At 38.4% G+C, this 20,383-nt stretch overlaps 3 protein-coding genes across 9 annotated transcripts in view; 1 reads left to right on the top strand and 2 right to left on the bottom strand.

Moving 5' to 3' along the window:
* dmrt1 (doublesex and mab-3 related transcription factor 1) overlaps positions 1-4,365 on the bottom strand; it is a 29,633-nt gene extending 25,268 nt beyond the window's left edge. The window contains exons 1-2 of one of the 3 annotated variants that reach the window (XM_016669124.1): positions 4,073-4,365; positions 1,790-1,964 (exon numbers count right to left, since the gene is read on the bottom strand). In XM_016669124.1, coding sequence (XP_016524610.1) covers positions 1,790-1,964; positions 4,073-4,297 — 400 coding nt within the window. In that variant the 5' untranslated portion in view covers positions 4,298-4,365. The remainder of the gene's footprint in view (positions 1-1,789; positions 1,965-4,072) is intronic. The other 2 variants (XM_007547341.2, XM_007547340.2) reach the window with 2 other exon arrangements.
* A 1,390-nt stretch (positions 4,366-5,755) lies between these two features.
* On the top strand, positions 5,756-14,644 carry LOC103134973 (uncharacterized protein C9orf117 homolog). 3 transcript variants are annotated; one of them, XM_007547500.2, is made up of 9 exons: positions 5,756-5,955; positions 7,551-7,810; positions 9,148-9,301; positions 10,169-10,436; positions 10,512-10,633; positions 11,662-11,812; positions 12,003-12,139; positions 12,912-13,091; positions 13,185-14,644. In XM_007547500.2, exons 1-9 carry the CDS (start codon positions 5,813-5,815, stop codon positions 13,336-13,338), a joined length of 1,569 nt encoding a protein of 522 aa, XP_007547562.1. In that variant the 5' UTR covers positions 5,756-5,812; the 3' UTR covers positions 13,339-14,644. The 3 variants fall into 3 exon arrangements, with proteins under 3 accessions (XP_007547562.1, XP_016524609.1, XP_016524608.1); XM_016669123.1 differs by having other exon boundaries at positions 12,000-12,139; positions 12,912-13,052; positions 13,182-14,644; XM_016669122.1 differs by having other exon boundaries at positions 12,000-12,139.
* Positions 14,186-20,383, bottom strand: part of kank1a (KN motif and ankyrin repeat domains 1a) — a 50,096-nt gene continuing 43,898 nt past the window's right edge. For all 3 annotated transcript variants that reach the window (XM_007547339.2, XM_016669121.1, XM_016669120.1), the window contains 8 exons: positions 19,388-19,496; positions 18,850-19,053; positions 18,189-18,276; positions 17,509-17,728; positions 16,660-16,802; positions 16,117-16,317; positions 14,875-14,973; positions 14,186-14,806 (listed from right to left, as the gene is read on the bottom strand). In XM_007547339.2, the coding sequence (XP_007547401.1) occupies positions 14,744-14,806; positions 14,875-14,973; positions 16,117-16,317; positions 16,660-16,802; positions 17,509-17,728; positions 18,189-18,276; positions 18,850-19,053; positions 19,388-19,496 (1,127 nt within the window). In that variant the 3' untranslated portion in view covers positions 14,186-14,743. The remainder of the gene's footprint in view (positions 14,807-14,874; positions 14,974-16,116; positions 16,318-16,659; positions 16,803-17,508; positions 17,729-18,188; positions 18,277-18,849; positions 19,054-19,387; positions 19,497-20,383) is intronic.

The raw sequence follows: 20,383 nt of genomic DNA, 5'->3' as shown, positions 1-20,383 counted from the left end.
CATGTGTTTAAAGTGAAAGATCCGCTTTAAGCTGTTATGAGACAAGGTGGTGGGACCTTACACTGCTGCTGCACAAGTTACTCAACAGGTTATTTCTAGGTAACCAAAGAGTTAGTGGGTTAGCTGATGCCACCAACCTTGTTTAGCTCGCCGATTGAGCCTGCATCTCCCAGGATGCTGTGCGGTTCTGGATCAGAGTTCAGTGAATATTTTATATATTTAATATTGAACATTCTATCAGACATATTATCTATTGATATTCATCACATATCTATCACAATCAATATTGTTATTGATTTGTTGTCCAGACCTGGCACATACATTTAACATTTTCTAGTAGGAAAAGGTTTAATATCAAATGTGGTTTATCACAACCAGGCCTGATTACAGCCACTCCTGTTCTCAATCCAGAAATCACTTCAATCGGACCCGCCTGAGGAAATGAGTAACAATTAAAGATCCTTAAAAAGCTCGACATCATGCTGAAAGTCCATACAGTGAACTTAGATCAGAAATGGGGAACTATGAATATGAAGTAAGTTACTTTTAAGTTGCATTAACTGAATTCAGAAGAACTGGTTCTCGATTAGGTTGTTATTGTTAAAAAGCTTTTCCTTCTGCTTCCCCTCATTCATCGTATCCAGTTGTTTTTGTCACCTGTGGATTCTGTTCTAACGGAGTTAGTCAAATGGCCAATACAGAACAAGCGAGAGGCACAGCTATTATTGTTCTAATAATAAGCTGAGTCAGCAACTTTCCCCGTTTCTTTTCCAGAGGATTTTGAAACAATAAAAAGATTGTTTAATCTGTGATTTCTCCCCCCTCTGAGATAATATTTACAATTCTATAATTAATTCACTTCAACCATAAATGGTGCTGCAGAACAGTTTCAGGAAAGGGAATGTAAATTATTTCCTTTTAGTGCAGTAATGCCATTAAAACAAGTGTGAAACTCACATTACTACACTACTGGATTTACACATATAACCCACCAGTTTCTTATGTCTGAAACATTAAAATATGAATATTAATGGGTGCCAGCTGTATTGTCACCCCTCTTTTTTAATTCAACACATTACCTGCAATGTTTCTTTTCCAACATATAAAGTTGAACTGGAAGACAAAATGATGCCAGATTGAAACCTTAATTTTAGAAATATATTTTTGAACTCAATCAGTGCTGCCACAGATATTGACACCCCTAATGAGTCCTTTAAAATAAATTTAAATGCAGCACATATTTTTATTTTTAATGGGACCCAAACCTCTAGGAACTTCTGAATAGTTTGTTTCTCTGGGGTTGAAATATGACGGGTCACCATCAGATACAGGCTGGAAAATGAGCTCAGTTTATCTTGCCACCACAAAAAGTGAAGTTCATTTTTAGGGAGTGACATTATAAGGGTTATCACGTCTCCATAGCAACCATTAAAAGCTAGCAGAAAACAAGCCTTTTCTGTCCTACCACCACAAATGTGGTGGTAGGACAGAAAGGTAGGACAAGTTGAATGGATTACTTAATCCATTCAACTTTTACAATGTTGGTTTTCAATCTGAGGGTTAGGTTGTAATGTACAAATTTCCACATATCTTTAGAATAGACCTTTAAAAACCTTATTTTTTTTAAGGCCTATAATACACTGGAGGAGATTTCCTCCAGTGTATTATAAGCCTGGCGGGCCACCAGGCTTTACTTCTTCTCTCACCAGAATAAGCGTCGTTTGTTTCTTTAGTATAAGAAAAGAAACATTATAATCCAGAAACGGTAAATGATAACACAGATGCTCACCTGACACAGCGAGGGACGAGTGGCTAAAGTTGGTCGATGGACTGGATCGGCCCTCCACAGAGAAGAGGCAGTCAGCAGCAGCTTCGTTTTTCACCATCACATCAGGGCCGGACAGATTGACCGGGGCACTGATGCCCAGCTCCTCCTCCTGGGCCTGCTGCCTCCTTAGAGCAACCTGAATGGGGAAAAGATTGATTAGAAACAGTCTGGTTAGAAATGATGCCTTCATTTCTAATTATATTTCAGAACAAATGTAACATCAGTTCTCCTAACACTTATTTTAAATGCTCACCACTTTAGATAAGTCAGGACATAACCGTGAAAAATGAAAGGTGCATTATTTCTCCCATTGAAAACATTGACTACAAACTCAGAGGAAATTTTAGAAATACAATTAATTATTTTTTTTTATTTATCTCAATGGGAAATTAAATATTCCTGGTGTTTCAGTTTGTTTTTGATTTAAAAACTGCTGTAGCAAAGATCTGCAGTGATAAGAAGTAAGCACTATAGTTAGACGTGTTGCAATAAGCAATAAATCAATTAATCCCACGATAAATTAAAACAAACTCAATCATTTCAATTTGCATGGCTTATTGGTTTTCTCTTTCTACCAAAAACTGGGTGATAAAAGTCTTCTGTCTCAACCAGCTCTTTATTTGGATGGGCAATTTTGTTTCCAGAGACCAATAGCTCATTTTATTTACTGTTTTTGTTGTTTTGTTTATTTATTTGGGATATTTAAAATGTCCTCCAGTTCCAGTGTTAAATATTCATTAGAGTTTAAGTTCATAGGTTTTTGAGAATGCCTCATCCATTACATTACTTTAAAATGGTCTCAAAACAACATCATTGTTTATAGCAAAAACTTCTGGGACAATTTATCGTCCATCAAAATGTGTGTGGTTTATTTCTGAATGGAGCTCTTGGTTTAAATTTCCATATGAAAAAAGGGAAATTATCCATAATTCAATCATTGCCATTAAGATTAACTGAATGTTTATTTGTCTTTAAGAGTAATTTTTGATTTTAAAGCTGATTAAGACAAGTCATTAGAAATTTATTACAGTCGTTAATTATGAATGGACTGTTTGCAACATGTTGCTTTGTAATAATCTTGTAATATGTGTAAAATATATGCACAACTCATCTCTGATACACTTAAAAAAGCATTGCCACAGTAACAAAATGACTGTGATAAAACTTTTATATAAGTTATCCAATATATACAGATTTGATCATTTGATTATAAATTTTAGTCTCTTTGATCTTGTAACTTTTTAAATGGTTTATTTTACAATATATCACTGTTACTTTAAATATTTAGTTCTTTCAAATTAAATAATCTGTGTTGCCATACAACCGTGGCATCTGAACTTTTTTCCACGTGAGCCAAAATCATCAAAATGAAAAAGCACGAAAGTATAAACTCTTCAAGGAATATTTTAGTAATAAAAATAGTCCTGTTTGAGGACCAGGGATGTGTTTTGTAGGTTTGTTCCAATTAAAAGAAACGCCTATAGTTTGCCATTTTTTGTGTGGATCGACTGATTTTTGTTTTTTGGTCTACTCTCAGCAATAAGACTAGATTTTGGTCTCACTTTTAAAAAAATATTTGCCATATTTAGCAGCTAGTGAGTAAATTAAATGGAAATTAAAGAGCACAGTCAGTGTATATTTATGGTCCAATTTACAAAAAATTAATTATTAAAAGATTAATACTTTAATAATCTTAACATTCTAAGATGTTAATAAAATTTTTTTTTAAAAAAAGTCTCTGCATTGACCACAAAATCAGTCAACGACGTCGCAATGGTCCGCAGGCCGCACCTTGAACACCCCGACATACAAACTGATTGTTTCTAAAACACCAATTAAATACCAAAACGTATTAGCAAACAAAAAATTACTAATCATTGTTACTTAAACATGTTAGAAAGTTGCCTGCTAAATTCATTAATATATATATATATATATATATATATATATATATATATATATATATACAAAGTAGCTGGTTTGTTTTTGTTACTTTCCAGTTTTTTTGTGAGTAAAATGTAGCATCGCGGCCATTAAAGGCTAGCTTCCTGGTTTAAAATCATGCTAATACATGTCGGTAAAAACATACATTTCCTCTGGAATGTTCGCGTTTTATTTCAATTAAAAACAATAAAAGTGGTAATAAAGTGATTTTAAATAAATATAATTACATTTAAAGAGTTAAAACTGAGGGACTATTTCGGGAGTCGTTAACGGCCGGCTGACGGTAGAAGTAACGGTTACCTGCGCCGCCATGACGCGCTGTCTTTGGGCAATCAGGTTGCATTTGGCACACTGGCAGTCTCTCCAGTTGCAGAAGCGCTTGTGGCCCTTCAGGGCAGAGAAGAAGCCGTGGTTTCTGCAGCGGGAACATTTTGGCGTTCTGGTCGACTTGCGGGCTTTGGAGGGTGACTGCGGTCTGGATTCCTCTGGCTTGATCGGCCGGATTCTGCTCATGACGGCGGGCATATTTGGCTCCGTTGAATCGGCTAACTGGAATGGTCAAAGTGTTACAGTGTTTAGATTCTGCAGGCGTTCACTGGGTCAGTTTTATACTGGTGCCCGGATTTGAACTCACAGCCCCTCCCATGAACAAACTGGGAGAGGAGCTATCAAGTAAGAATAATGATTATAATAATAAAAAAACTAGAATAATCCGAAAATGTTCTTTATTTTCTATATTACTCATTTCAGAAACTGACGCTCAGACAGTTTCAACACAAGTTGAAACTTGTAATTTTTAAGAGGATGGCTTACAAATAACTCTAATAGTAAACAACAACAAAACATTCATTATGTAAAAAGAGCAGAGGGTGGTAGTAACATTTACTCAAATAACTTTTTTGGGGAAAAATGACTTTTTACTGCACCATACTTTTTACTTTTACTTGAGTGAAAACTGAGTAAATTAACTGAATGGAATATACTCTATTCTTTATTATTATTATTATTATTATTATTATTATTATTTATTTCCACATGCATTCTTGTTTTTACTTTATTTGTTTAATATTTTGTCATATTTTAATTACCTACAATATCACACTTATGTAAATTTGAGGAAGCCTCTTGTTTTTTCTATGACAGGCTTATGAAGAAAATATTCAGGGTTGCCTTTGATTTTCTTGATTTTATGTAAAATGTAGACATGTTCTAACTAAAACTAAATGAGACATAGAATCATACTTACAATTTATGTTGAAGTGAGACATTTTGTTTGTACACAAACTGTTTTAATATTATTTTCTATCTGAGCCTGATGTGTCATTTGGAGGGCAATTTAAAATACAGTGAACAGTTAATATTACTGGAAGTAATTACTTTGTTCTAAAACAGATATACACATTACATGTAAGTATTAGCTGAGGATGACAATTAAATCCAAGGAGGAGATGTAATTGAAGATATATCAATAACAAAATACTCTTAACATTTTCAAGCAACTGGCCCAGACTCTGATCCTATTTATGTAAATGCTGTTTTTATTGCTCAGAATTTACCAAACTTTAGTGCACTAACCTAAATACTACAGAACATGTTGGGAGAGATGAAGAGAGGATAGAATAAAATGAGAAAAACACACAGCAGTCTGGATTATCTCGACAAAATATTCAGAGGAAAACGGAAACCCCCCTAAAGAGAATTTTACCTTCAGACAGTCCTGAACAGTTGGGATATTAATTTGGAAATTAACGGTGTTTCCTGAACACAGCTTGGTCACGAAAAACTAAGACTGAGTTGAAAAGACAAAACCATAGTTTTAAAAAACACCTTTTGTAATAACAAATAGCCTCAAAAAGATTTTTTTGGAAAGTAGATATTTTTTAAAATAATATATTTTCAATAAATTAGCCGATTGTGTCTAACTAAATCTGGGACGAAGCTAACTTTACCAGGGGTCCCTGAAGGCAGCGTCACCTAGCAACGGTGGAGTTTAGTTGCTCAGCAGGGTTGGAAGGTGTTAGCTAATCTTTAACCGACACAATGTCCAGAAAGAAGGAGAGAAAAAGCGGCGAAAACAAGGAAAAACTCAACTCCGCAAATATCACAGCTACAGCTGGTTTCGACGAAAAAGAAAAGAGATTATATTTGATTCAAATCGGATATTTGAACGAGAAGCTAGAGAGGTAAGACAAGAAAACGACGTCCATGGTTGTATTTTAAACTGGAAAGTGAAGCTGTATCTCCTTTTATCAACAAGTCCAGACGTTTTTATGCGTCTGTGTCTTTCAATGTTAGTTTGAATTGAGTTTATTTAGAAGGACAGTTGACTTATTATACATACAAACAACCTTTTACACTATGATTTGGAGTCTTATATCTAAATCAGTTCAAAGCTCTTCAGTTTACCTTCAGTCAATCATTAAGTTTAGTGGCTTGCATAATTATTTTAACATAATCTGAAAAGAAAAATCTGTAAGAGGTTTAAGGGAAAAAAATCGTTCATTTCTGTAAATATTGTTTCAAAGTAAATTTATTAAATGGGGAAAAAAATGAATAATATTTGTAACAAAATCTGCAGTTTTACAATTATTTTCAGTCTCTGAGGAAATATAATTCCAGGGCTTTAAAATTTATTCTTCAAACTCCCTGTTTCTCTTGGACAATAAATATGACGTGACACAAAGTACTGTTTGTGTTAGGTTCTGTTCAAAATGGGAAAGACAAGAAAACATGTAAAGTACACTACACTACCCTGGCTCCCTGCAGCTCGAAGAATAGACTTTAAACTACTGTTAGTTTATAAATCACTGGATGGCTTAGCACCACAATACATTAAAGATCTGCTGTTGTTGTACCAACCGTCTAGACTTCTCAGGTTCTGGTTCTGGTTCTGGTTCTGCTCTGCATCCAGAACCAGAACTAAACAAGGAGAAGCAGCATTCAGCTTCTATGCACCACAAATCTGGAACAAACTTCCAGAAAACTGTAAAACAGCTGAAACACTGACGTCCTGGCTCTTGACTTAATGCAATGTTTTGATTGTTGAATGACTCTGTGTTTTTGTGTTTGTTATGATGTAAAGCACTTTGAAATGCCTTGCTGCTGAAATGTGCTGTACAAATAAAATTTTATTTGATTTTGAAATTTGATTTAAAGTAGATGTGATTTGATCTTTGTAAAAAACAAGAAATTACTTTAGAAAAACAGCTACTCTGTCAGATTTGCTCATATTTTTATAATCAGATAAGTAACCAAAAGGTTAAAAATTAAAGGAACTATTCTACTGATTACTTGTTTTCAAAAACCTTGTTATTCTCTTTACTTGTTTATATATATATATATATATATATATATATATATATATATATATATATATATTTTTTTTTTTATTTTATTTTATTTATTTATTTATTTTTTCAAAATGTCATTGCTTATGACTATATTTGTATTATTAGGTAAAACTGTGGATGGAGTAGCTTGTCAACTGGTTATCAATAAAGTTTAATCTATTCTTTAAATGAAATGAAACTGTCAACACATCCCAAGTGGACTGGGTCGCATTTGTAAAAATCCAATCTGTGTCGTCACATTAAAGCAAAAAAAATTGGTTTTGTGTCACTTCAGTGTGCAGTGTGAACGGAGCTTGTGATGCTGTGGGCCGGTTTCTCCTCCAAAAGCTTTCTGTGAAAAAAAAGGAGGAAAACTCTGTAATATGGGCAATTAGTGGAACATTTTAAAACAAAGCAGTCTCTTAGTGGGTTTTATTGTGTTTTCTCAGGTTTCAGATAAAATGTGATGAACTTCAGAAGCAGAACAACATCCTAATCTCCCAGTGCGTGGACAAGAAGGACATCACAGCATACCTGAAGCTCTCCCTTTCAGAGAAGGAGGGGGAGCTGGCCGAGCTGCGTGAGCGGCTGGAAGGAGAGCGTCACACCTCCGTCCAGGAAAAGCGTTCCCTGCAGCTGGAGCACGGCCAGCTGAGGCGGGAGCTGCAGGCCCGAATCGATAAGCTGGAGGAAAAAAACGCGGCACTTGGTGAGACTTTTCACTCCCTGTGGGAATCTGCAAGAACGCCATGGTGGTGTTGGCAGAATCCGTCCTCTCTCTGGTGATTTCCCCTCCGTGTCCGCGAGATAATTCAGGGTCACGTTCTGTTCTGTTCCGATTAATCTGGGAAAATGTAGCGAAGTTTCATTTTGTGAAGGTCAGTGCTTATGTTGTGCAGAAATGAGCAGTTTTTTAAAAATACATTTTTTTAAGAAAAGCAGCTTTTATCTGAGTTTTTCGTGAGGTTTGGTTCAACATTTGCACAGAATGATACTAATGCTACAAGAAACGGCTGCAAACTTCTTTATTTTCCATAAACATTGAATTTTTTCTTGAACATTGAATTGATCTTGAATTTTTTCAATTCAAGATCAATTGATCAAAGCAAACATAAACAAAAATAGATGAATAAAATAAGTCATAAAACCAAAGACTTAACAGCAGTTCAGTAAACCGGAATTTATCATTTATCACTTATCGTTTATCTCGATAAATTTCTTTTCATGACAGGAATTTTGATTTATTGTTGTCACACAAAATTTCAAATAATGATATTAAGAGGCCACAAAACTGAAAATATGATTAAATGCAGTTACTGTCTGCTGTTTAGTGATACAAATTAAACTTCTTTATGTGACTGGTGTCATAAATGGGAATGTTTCTTAAGAGCAGTATTTGTATTTGTGGGAGTATAATTGCTGTGACACACAGTCATAACCATACAGTTACCTAAAAAAGTAGTAATAAAACATTCTAACTAATCAGTAAAATGAAAAAGGTGAACCAATACTAGGGATGCACCGATTCACTTCTTATATCTGAGTTAGTGTCAGCAGGTACCGATCCGCTACAGAAAAACAGCTGAACGGACTTAAAACTTTTCTTTTTTTCAAAGACAAACATAAATATACTGAATTACACATTTATTTGATAACTCTGCACCACTACACCACACTTGAATACACAAATAGCGTCACAAGTTTGGTCAAACATCTTAAAACATCTTTAATTTGTTCAGTCAGAGCAACGAGGCATTTAACAGCCAAATAATAAATAATAAACGCACTGAAACTCATAAAAACAATAGGCTGATTACCTAAAATAAGCCTTCTTTCAAATGGTTCAGAAAGTAAAATCAGGAATTCTAGATATAATATAAAACAAATAAAGCATAGAAGAAGACTGACTAGAGCTGCCCAGATGGATCAGGCACATTGTCACCAATAATTAATCTAGAATGTTTTTGGACCGAAACAGATATTCATGTCAGATTTTTGCAGCTCTAACCAAAACTTTACTAACTTTCTCTCTTCCTTTTCTGCCAGCGGAGAAACTTTGTGATCTGGAAGAGTTTCAGAGGCAGAACGACGAGTTGATGAGCAACATGGAGAATCTGGAGAAGCAGCTCGAACGTCAGAAAGAAGAACACAAAGATGAGATCCGCAACCTGGAGATGAAGGCGCAGCTGGAGAAGAGGAGGTTAAGATGCAGTGAATCACATGCTGCCGTTCCTAAAACACCTATAAAGATAAAATCCTGTAGTTTCTTCTCCCTTGATCAGTCTAAACTACAGCGCTTTGCAAAAGTATTCACATCCTATGGAAGCCTGTTTCCGCCACTCTGGTAAAGTGGATCCGCTCCAGCTCTGGTATTTTTTTTTTTTTAACCAGAGTGGCGAAAAAAGACTTCCATAACATCCACTTCTGGACACTTCTAACCGCTTTTAGAGTTTTGCCTTTATTCTTTATTTTATGGCAACAATTCAGCTGTGCAAAACGCCTGAGTGAACCTTCAGACTAGCCAGCAGCAATTAGCAAACACCTGGTGGAGCTGCGGAGCTCATTATAGGAGCTGGTGCTAAGCAACGCTGGTGAAAATGTTGTTACAGGACTAACAGACCAAGGCCAAATTAAATTGGGAAGTAATATTTCCCAATTTAACACCATTGCAAAAACACAAAATCTTATCAAGTATTATAGTGCAGATATCTTGGTACATCTGAATAAGACAAAACTAACTTTTCTGCCAAAATTAGGAGTTTGTTTTAAGTAAATAATTCCTTAATATTGATGAAAAAGTCCTAGATTGTTAGTGAAATAATCTGCCAGTGGAACTGGTACTTCTCTCCCAAAATTAAGGAATTATTTACTTAAAACAAACTTCTGTATCTTGCTGAAAAGTTACCTGTGATTTAATTTTGTCTTATTTCTGGAGTTAGAAACTCAAAATATACTTGGCCTGGAAAACACATAATACTCCCTTTATAGCAAAATGTCAACAACGTCCAACATTTTCAACGTTTCTGTCTCACTGTTTCCTCCAACTCCTCTTCTAACCTGGGAAAAGATTAGAAGAGGAGTTGGAGAGAGAAGTGGCGGCCATGTCGGCGCAGGTCCAGCATCTGGTGGAGCAGAAGCTCCCCGAGGCGACCCGGTCCGTTCTGCAGGAGAACTCGGAGCTGCAGAGCCTCCTGGGCCAGCTGTCGGCGCTGAGCCGCTCCCTGCAGCGGGAAAACGCGGCGCTGAGGGAGAGGAAGAAGCAGCTGAGCGTCGACACGGACATCCTGGAGGAAACGCTGCGCCGCGCGGCGCGGGCCAGCTGCATGCATCAGAAGGTGAGAGGGAGGTTTCTGCAGCGGCGTGCCGGCTGCCCGTTCGGACCTCAGCAGTGCTGCTCTGCTCTCCTTCAGGACGTGCAGCAGCTCACAGGAGAGCTGCAGCGGCTGCAGCAGGACGACAGGGAGAAGCAGCAGCAGCTGGAGCGGATTCAGGCGGAGCAGGCTGGAGTCCTGGCTGACATGGAGGCACTCAGGTCAGAATCCACTACACTGGTGACAAGGCCTATCGCAGTTAATCAATACATCAATTAATCACATGATAATGAAAGTAAACTCAATCATTTCCATTTATATGATTTGTTATTTTTCTTTTTACTTTCCATCTACCAAAAACTGGATGATGAGAGTCTTCAGTCTGGTGTTTTGGTCTCAACTAACTTTTTATTGCAGGATAAGTTTGTTTACACAGTCTTTACAAAACTGTAATTATTTGTTGTTTCTGTTGTTTTTTATTTATTTTAGATGTTTAAAATGTCTTCCAGTTTCAGTCTTAAATGTTAATCAGAATTTAAAGTTTGTTGATCTTTGATAATTTGTTCTTGCGTTATTATGCCATTATTACCATTATATTACTTAAAAATGGTCTCGAAACAACAACATCATTTACTGAAGTAACTTCACTGCAAAAACACAAAATCTTACTAAGTATTTTGGTCTAGATTCTCATGCAAATATCTTAATACACCTGAAATGAAACAAAACTGACTCATGTAACTTTTCAGAAAGACATATGAGCTTGTTTTCAGTCAATAATTTCTTAACCCCTAGAACCCGACGGACCCACCGGTGGGTCCAGCTGCCACGGGACCTCGGCTCGCTCTGTAAACAAAGGCTCCACGTGCCTTTAAATTTTTTTTTATTTTTTATTATCCGCTAAAAGAGGCTTTGATCTTTCAAAAACTATTCCGCATAAAGGTTTTGCCCAAAATGTTAAGTTTAAATTTATTTATACCCCCTGAGGGTATAAGAGGTTAAAATGAAGAAAAAGTTCTAGCTCCACCAGCAGATTAATTGTCTTATAAGAAGGAAAAATGTCTTGTTATAAGTTACATAATCTGACAGTGAACTAGATTTTGTGTTTTTGCAGTGTAATGATTCACGGAGAGTTGGGAGTTACTGAAATAACTTTACAATAATTTTCTAATTTATTGAATGCAAATAAGTGGTGCTGTTGGGCGGCAGCACTAAAAGCTGTAATGGAAGAGCTCGGTTCTGTTTTCAGACTGGACCGGGCCGCTCTGTCTGCAGAGTGGAGCCGGAGCCGATCGGAGAGGAATCAGCTGCAGGTGAAGCTGGCGGAGGAGAGGAGGAGGAGGAGCAGGATGAAGAGCATCATGCAGGAGGCAGCCAAGGCTCTCCGACAGGCCCTGAAGGTACCAGAGTCAGGATTTACAGAACCAACCAGAACTCCTGGTACCGTACAAAGACCTGGATCCAACTCAGTTATGGTCCATCTCTGTTCACCTGTTGACAGAAAAAACAAAATAAAGAGAATAAAGAGAATAATAAGAAGAAATGATCTAAACCTGGCAGGAGTATGAATAGTTTTGTTTCCATCAGCAGGCTCCAGCAGAGCAGCATGAGGGGGACAGCGCCCCCCAGTGGAGGCAGCTGCTGCAGAACCTGCAGGAGGTTCTGGACAGACAAACAGGAAGCTGTTCCTCTGCAGAGAGGCTGAGCGCATCGCAGGCATCACCACGGTAACAGCTTTACTGCACACTTTAACCTGCAGCTACACACAGCAGGTTCAAACTCCAAGTTTGATCTCTGCAACTGACAGGCTGATGTTATTTAAAGCTGCAGTGTGAAACTTTTATAAAAGATGTTTTTTTTAAAATTATTATTATTATTTTTACATATTTGTTTAAACAGTCACCATGTTTTTACAGTTTAATACAAGGCAGATAATCTGTGAAAAGGTTGATCTCCACATCCACCCAGAGCTAGTAGTACCATCTTAAGGAATGCACCAAAACCAACCAATCAGGGCCAGGAGGCGGGGCTTAGCACTGTCAGTCATCCTCCTGTACTCATTGCTAGATGTGCTAACAGCAGAAAAACAACTTACCAGAAAAACTGTTTATCTGCCGTCAATGGCTACTATGCTAATTAGCTTTGGCATTCACATGGAGGGTGATTGACAGCGCTGAGACCCGCCTCTAGGCTCTGATTGGTTGTTCCTAGTTAGCACTGAGAGAAAGCAGAGGAACTCAGATTATCTGCCTCATAACTGTCACGACATGGTAGCAGTTTCAACCAATATGTAAAACATTTTTAAAAATTACAGATCAAAATTCACTTTAGATGAATGAGGATTTTCTGCAGAGCAGCTAAACTTCACAAATTTCTCCTGAAAAACTGATTTGCGCAGTCAGGACTGATCCTCGTTCTTAATAAAAATGTTTCCTCTTTTTGGGATGAAAACCTGAAAGTTTTCCAGACTGAATTTCGTCCATGTTTGTGTCTGAACAGAGCAGAAAGTCAGAGTTTCCAGTCCCAGCCGTCCCGTCACAGAACCCGCGATTCCTGCCTGGTTTCCCGACCCGGACCGAAACCCAGAGGCGCCCTCTGCAGGTCTGGAGCTGCATCGTGCAGCAGCCTCCTTCCTCTGCACAGCTTAGTTCAAACAAAACCAGTCAGTTGGAGACTCAGGTTTGTTTTAATTTTCAGGAACTTTTTTAAAGCTACTGTCAAACTTTAAATTAAAATGATTCTCACAATGTGTTTGTCTCCTCTTTGACTCAGGAAGCCCACGATTCAGAAGAGCTCCAGCTCTGTGAACTTTTCTCATTCATCTGTGGGATTTCTGACGTCCAAACAGTCAAACGGCCAAAACTTCCTTCAAATAAATCCGAAAAACAAGAGAAAAGATTTAATCATAACAGAAAAATATATTTAAACAAAGAAAGCTCCACCTGTTGAGATTCAGACCTACATCTGTAGGATTTATTTAGTAAAAATATTTCTGCACAAAGTGATTTTCTTAAGCTAGTTTTAAAGGGTAGCTGTTCTCCAAAATGTCTGAAATACGCCCATTGAGGGCAGAAGTGTCATAATTTGGTTTCGTAATGATTTCTTTGTTTTTCTTTTCTTTGAGCTGGAATGATTTGTAACACCTGATACCAAAAGTAATAAGTTAATTTAACCGTTTTAGGCTGAATCATGTAGGGAAACTAAAGAAAATATCAATTACATAAGATGATTGATATTATATAACAATAATTATCAATAGATGTTTTATCTGTTGATCACGTTTTTACCGTAATTTATATTTCTATTGATTTATTATGCAGCACTTAGGTTAACCTTTAAAATAATTCTCATAATTATTTAACTTCATACATCAAACTAATTACCTAAACATATTTTTAAACAGATTTCAATTCCAGTCAGTTTTAGATGAAAGTTTATCTTGTAAATCTTTGGTAATAAAGAACTTTAAAAAATGACTTGAGTTTTTCTCCCTGAAACACTGAAGCAGTTCATTTTTTCCTCCTGATGCGTCTTGTTCTGTTTACTGTCCATCAAAAATTATGAAATAATTAAAGACGGAGAGGAAATGGGAAATATTTAGGCCAGAAATGCTTCAGGATCTTTAAGTTTTTATCCATTATCGCCATCTACTGGTGCAGTGTTGGTATTTCAGCCCCAATCAGACTTTTTACAAGAGAAAAATATAAAGATTATGAAATAATATGAACACTGTATGTTCAGAGTTTATAATACAATAATTCAAACCAAACATGCAGATTTTAACTCTTTAATCAATAATCATGGTTAAAGGCAACGTTTCAGGCACTTCAATTCTCACGTGAAGATGAAAGTCGGCACCTTAACGAACAACGTTTATATTACAGACGAGACAAACTGGTGAACAACTAGACTCTATGACCACCGTATGTACAATGAAATACAGATCTGCATTAAAAACTATACTCTGATAAATATATAACTTCATGGATTGTTGAGGAGTATGAGGAAGTATTCAAAATACTGCAGTTGTAGAAGTACAGTTGGTTTTTTACGGGTTTGTTTGAGGCTGGGATGACGGGAATATTTCCACTCGAATATGAAAACGTGGATTTAAATGATTATCTGAGCTGAGAGAAGAAAACATTTCAGGCACAATCTGAAGGTTACATTCATATTTAAAGGGCACTTTGGGCTCATCGAGGTGGAAAGAAAATACGTAGATAAATAGAAAAACAAAAAAAATCCAGGAATCTCATTGGTTGTCGGGATTAAGGGAGGAGGGGTCGTTCTGTGAGAACCAATAGCAGCGCAGCGTTGGTTGGGGTCAGGGGTCAGTCGAACAGTCCCCTCCGCGTCGGGCTGGGCGAAGTTTTCCTGCCGAGTCGAGGCGTTCCCTGAAAGACACGAACGGGTCAGCGAGTTGGCGACAGGCCGTCCTGTAACCATGGAAACGGAAACTCACAGGCGACTGGGCTTTGGAGAAGTTGACGTGGGCGTAAAGCAGCACGGCGATGTCTTTGTGTCCGGCTTCCAGGGCGATGGACAGAGCGTTACTCCCATCCTACAGGGAGGAACGCAGAGACGTACATGTTTATATTAGAAACACTAAAATAAAAACGCTCATCAGTCTGACGACGTCGGAGACATTCTGTACTGTGAAGGAAAATGGGGGTATCGTCATATCTTAAACCAGTGTTTCCCACCCCTGGTGCTCAAGGCACACTGACCTGCATGGTTTAGATGTTCCCCATTCAGATGACTGCAATTCAGCAAAACCCTGTTAATCAGCCAACAAGTGAAATCGTGTGTGTGAAGCAGGGGAACATCTAAAGCATGCAGGTCAGTGAGCCTTGAGCACCAGGGGTGGGAAACACTGTCTTAAACATTCAGATTCAAGCCTAAACAATTTAGCAACATTTTCAGCTGTGGATGTTTCTACACTGTAAAAACACAAAATCTTACCAAGTATTTTTGTCTAGTTTCTAGTGTAAATATATTAGTTCACTTGAAATGAGATAAAACCAACTAAATTTTCAACAAGTTATAGGTTTTTGTTTTAATTCAGTAATTTCTTAACTAATGAAAAAGTGCTGGTTCCACTGGCAGATTGTTTTCTCATGTTATAAGTGAAATAATCTGCTAATTGAGCTAGGGTCTGTAATTAATCACATTTTAATCAACAAAATAAGCAACATTTTAATTCAAAACCATTTTTCCTTCTAAATTATTGAATAAACAAACATATGAGCTCAATAATGGAAATAGTTATTGTTTTTAATCTGTTATTTAATCTTCAGATTGATGGTGAATGATTTTATAAACATTCAGCTTTCTGGTGTTGAACTTCTTTGAACAGATCTGGACTCTGGACGTTGATGTTAGCGTTAGCGCCTCTGCTGCTACTACATGTTTAGCATTCAGATGCTATTTTAGGCTTGAATAACTTTGAAAATATGCTAACTGCTTGTAGCACAACTTCAACACAACAATATTGTTTTTCAGCGCCCAATCAGATCGCTTTTAGAAGCAGAAATTAACCCCAGTGATCCAAGAGAAGCAGCTTTATCGTCCATCACTGTTAGCCCATGTCACTGGTGCATCAGATTTACAGGTGTACCAGAAACACAATGCGAAGGTTCCGGGTCAGGACTTTAGTGTGTTTAATTCTCTGCAGGCTTTAGGCTGTGGGTGGAGTTTAACTCACGCTGTCGCTGAGCGTGGCGTTGCAGCCGGCCTGGCCCAGCAGCAGTTTGACGATCTCGACGTGGCCGTGTTCGCTGGCGCACATCAGCGCCGTGGAGCCCTCGTCGTCCTGGATGTTGACGTCGGCTCCGTGGGCCAGCAGCGCCCGGACCATGTCCATCCTGCCGTGACTGACAGCGAGCATCAGCCCCGTCTGACCGGCCTGCAGGACGACAAACGGAGTTTTAAACCCCACCTGCTGCTGTGTCTTTAATAAATGTTTCTAGAGGTCATCAAAGGTCAACCAACCCTCCAATATTTACAAAATCAAACTAATTCTGTATCAGACATCTGGGCTACGGAGATTTAGCTACACAAACCAGAGCAAACTTTAAAAAGGTCACCTCAGGTGACCTCTGGAAACTTTTCTTATCTTAATTATAACAGCACACCCAAATGTTTGTGCTGCACAAACGTTTGACACCAACTTTGTTTAATCTGAATAAGGAGTGTAGGGTGGGGGTGGATCCTGATTTCTCAAAGGTCGTGACCTCCAGTGACCCACCTGACTGGCGCGGGCGTTCACGTCCCCCTTGCTGAAGAGCTCCTCCACGATGGACATGTCCTTCGCCGTTTCCACGGCAGCCAGAGCGGCGAGCATGATGGGAGTGTAGCCGGCCTTGTTCTGCTGGTTCACGTTGCACACGTCTGAAACGCACACACACACACACACACACACACACACACACACACACACACACAGAGTCTGAACAGTCATGTCACATTTTATCCAACTTTTACATTATTGATGTGAAACATGCGTATTAATTCTGCACCAGCAGAAACCAGAAGCCATAAATCAGGAAGTAAACAAAGGCTGAAAATTATGATAATTATGAAATTAAGCCAGTGAAGCATCACATCACAATCCCACCTCCTGGTTCTGACTTCTGTGCACAAGCTGCAGTCAATGCTCCAATAAACATAATTTCTACAAGTTCTGCTTTTTTTAAAAATGTATTTACTTCCTTCATAAATAAATAAATAATTGTTTTTCAATAAAAGGTTCTGCTGCCAGGAAAAATTTTTTTTTATCAGCAATGGAAACTCTTTCTTCGCATCACACGAGTCCCATGATCAGCAACTGGATGTTGCTACTGGCAGAAACCACGAAGAAGAAGAAGATTTATCACGTGAATAAACTTATTTCAATTGTGTTTCTTATTTAATGGAAACATCACAATTTGGAAATTGTGTTCCATCAGCATTCGTGGAATATTGACAACATTTTACACACATTTGTGATGGAAACGTAGCTAATGATCGTTTCTTAATGTCTTTATAGACTCAAGGTGTTTATAAAATCTTACGTCTGCTAAGAAGATCTGTGGATCCGAAACGTTTCAGCTCTCACCTGCGTCCAGCAGCTTCTTCACCACCTGGAAGTTGGAATGAGAAACGCTGTAGTGCAGCGCCGTGTTGCCGTTGCCGTCGGCCATGTTGACGACGTGGCGCAGCACGTCCATGGAAACGGCCTCGAAGGTGCGCAGGTAGTCCTCCACCATCGGCGCCAGCGCCGCCTTCTGGCTGGACGCGCGGAACCACTCGTGCTGCACCGTGTTGAGGCTGGCTCTCTGTGGAGGAGGACGGGTTACTGACCCGGTTCCAGCTCAAGCTTACAGGTCAATCTATGGACCTGTTGCAGTGAGGCATTGTGCACACCAGAACCCGCCCCCATGTCCCTGCTGGAGGGCAAAAAGCTGCTAGCTGATGACTAGCATAGGTTTTAGCCGTTATCAATATAACGTGCTAAATGTACGCATGATGCATAAAAGAAAAAGGGACACAGAGCTTTACTGCTAATTGTCAACTCTACGACAACAAGGTTGAGAAAAAGTTTTAATGAAATAAAGATAAGGAAGGAGAGGAAAGTAGGTCAGTTATGCTAGTTATGCTAGCTTGACTTTGACAAACTTAACATGCAGATGTGCTGTGGAACTTAATCAAGTTTTTAACATAACATTTCACTTTATTCTTGTGGATAAATAATTGAAAACCTGATAAAAACTGATGGTAGAACTGAAAGTTTCTCACCAGATCTTTGCTGCTCACTGCCTTCGAGTCGCTGAGGTGAGTTTTGAGAACGTCGCACGCTGCCAGCATCTTCTCACTCAGCTCATACCTGCAAAACACAAGAAAACGGTTCATAAACACCTACATGGTTTATGTGTTTACATCCTACTTTCTGAATTATGGCAGATCAAAACCTGAAGGCAGATTATTTCAGCAACATATTAGTTTGGCTTCGTTAATCAGAAAAACTGAGCAGTTTTCTCTGTTGACGTCTGAGGGCGCAATCAGGTTTTAATGCTAACTTCATCAGCTGCTTGACTTTAGGAATCTATAATCACAATCCAACGTCACTGAAGTCAATAAATCTTCAGCAGAAATTAAAGTAAGCAAGTTAATGAAAGAGAGCAAGTTGAAAACGGGTGGAGATGCACCAGGACTAAGGACGAAAACACAGAAAATATTTAACCAAAAATCCAACAGAAAATTTAATGACAAAATTATCCCCAGAGTGGATCAGGTTTCCTGTTGGTTGATCAATTTACAGACTTTGAGACTTTTTAGTTTCAATTAAATTAACAAACAGGAAAAGTCATTAGTTTGTGTATGTGATCAGAAATAATTGATCAAACTGTTTTGATCAATCGTCTCCCATCATAAAAAAGTGATATTTTCAGTGACTGACCGCTCTCTCTTCTCGTTCTCTGAACCTTCCTCTTCATCCTTCTTATCCTCATCCTCGGCTCCCTCGTTCTGGAACTCCTCCCCGATTCTCCTTCCTCCCACCTCCTGGTACTCTTCCTCCTTCTCTTCGTCCCCCTCCTCTTCCTCCGACCCAGAAGAGCTGCTGTCCTCAGAGCTGGACTCGTCGCTTGATGTAGTTTCATATCTGGACCACAAGGGGGCGAAAAAGGACCAGATTTTATCACCTGGATGTGAGTTTAAGACAAAAGAGGATCAAAACGCAGAGGTGGGCAGATTTCTGAAACCTGCAGCACTCCAACATGTTTTCACTCAAGTAAAAGGACAAAGTATCCGTCCAAGAAATTCCTCAAGAAAAAAGTAAGAGTAGAAATACTCCATAATTACTAAAGTAAAGATGAATAAAAATACTCCTAAAGGTAATTTTTTTCTAGAAAGTTACTCCAGTAAAGGTAGCTGATTCAATGTAACTAGTTACTCTCCAACTCTATCAAAAAGAAACAGCTGAACGTTTCGCTCACCCTCCGTTGACACCAACAAACTGCAGGTTCTTCTTGGTGCCGCTGGCGTCGGGGCGGCCATCTTTCTTCTTCATGATGGATTTCAGGGTGTTCTGACTTCCTGGCTGACCTGCAGCGAGGAAAACACAATCCTTTAGACCGGGACAAAACATACACGTCATTTTAAACTAAAATTACCCAAAATACCCAAAATGACTCAACAATAAATCAAGCATGAACTCTTTTAATTAAGCAAATAATCTGTTTATTTATTGTAGGAATCGGGTTGAGGAATCCAAACTTCAAATCATTTTTGTTGAATAAAAGTTTGCTCATTAATTTGAGCTCAACTGAAGAAAACTGGAAGCATCTCAGTGACGATCCAAAGATCTGAGAAAAACCAAAAATACAGAGAGAGAGAGAGATGGAGAGAGAGAAACAGAGTGAGAGAGAGAGAGAGAGAGAGATGGGGAGACAGAGAGATGAGATAATCTCTTGTTTTTTTCCTCTTTTCTGCTGACAGGGATCAGCAGAGGCTGCAAGTGTGGAGCATCAGGTTACAACATGAACGCAGCGTGTGTGTGTGTGTGTGTACAGTAGCAGTCATTGGACTCGTTTGCCGTGTTTTGACAGGTGTGAGTGTGAGCAGGTGATGTTTGCTCTTCCTCATCTTTTGTCTGCTGTTTATCTTCAGATTACAGTGAGGTGAGATTAGAGCTGCTGTAATCTGTAATCTGATCTGAGCCTCCAGGAACAAAAACTCTATCCGACTGATAAAACACACACAACCCAGCTGGTGGAGAAGCTGCACGACGACCTGAGGGAGAGGATTCCCTGCTCTGATTGGCTGATTATCAGATTTATATGGATAAGGTCAAAGGTCAACACCCTTTAGCCGCAAACCTCCAGAGGGCGCCGTTACTAACCATCAATTAATAGATACATTTATTTATTTTTTTATGGATGAATGAATGAATGAATGAATGAATGAATGAATGGACAGACAGATGGATGGAT

This window comes from Poecilia formosa, unplaced genomic scaffold (genome assembly GCF_000485575.1).
Source record: "Poecilia formosa unplaced genomic scaffold, Poecilia_formosa-5.1.2 Scaffold20, whole genome shotgun sequence".
Classification (NCBI taxonomy): Eukaryota; Metazoa; Chordata; class Actinopteri; order Cyprinodontiformes; family Poeciliidae; genus Poecilia; species Poecilia formosa.
The sequence above is the reverse complement of the archived record's forward strand: the minus strand, read 5'-3'. Positions and strand labels throughout refer to the sequence as shown.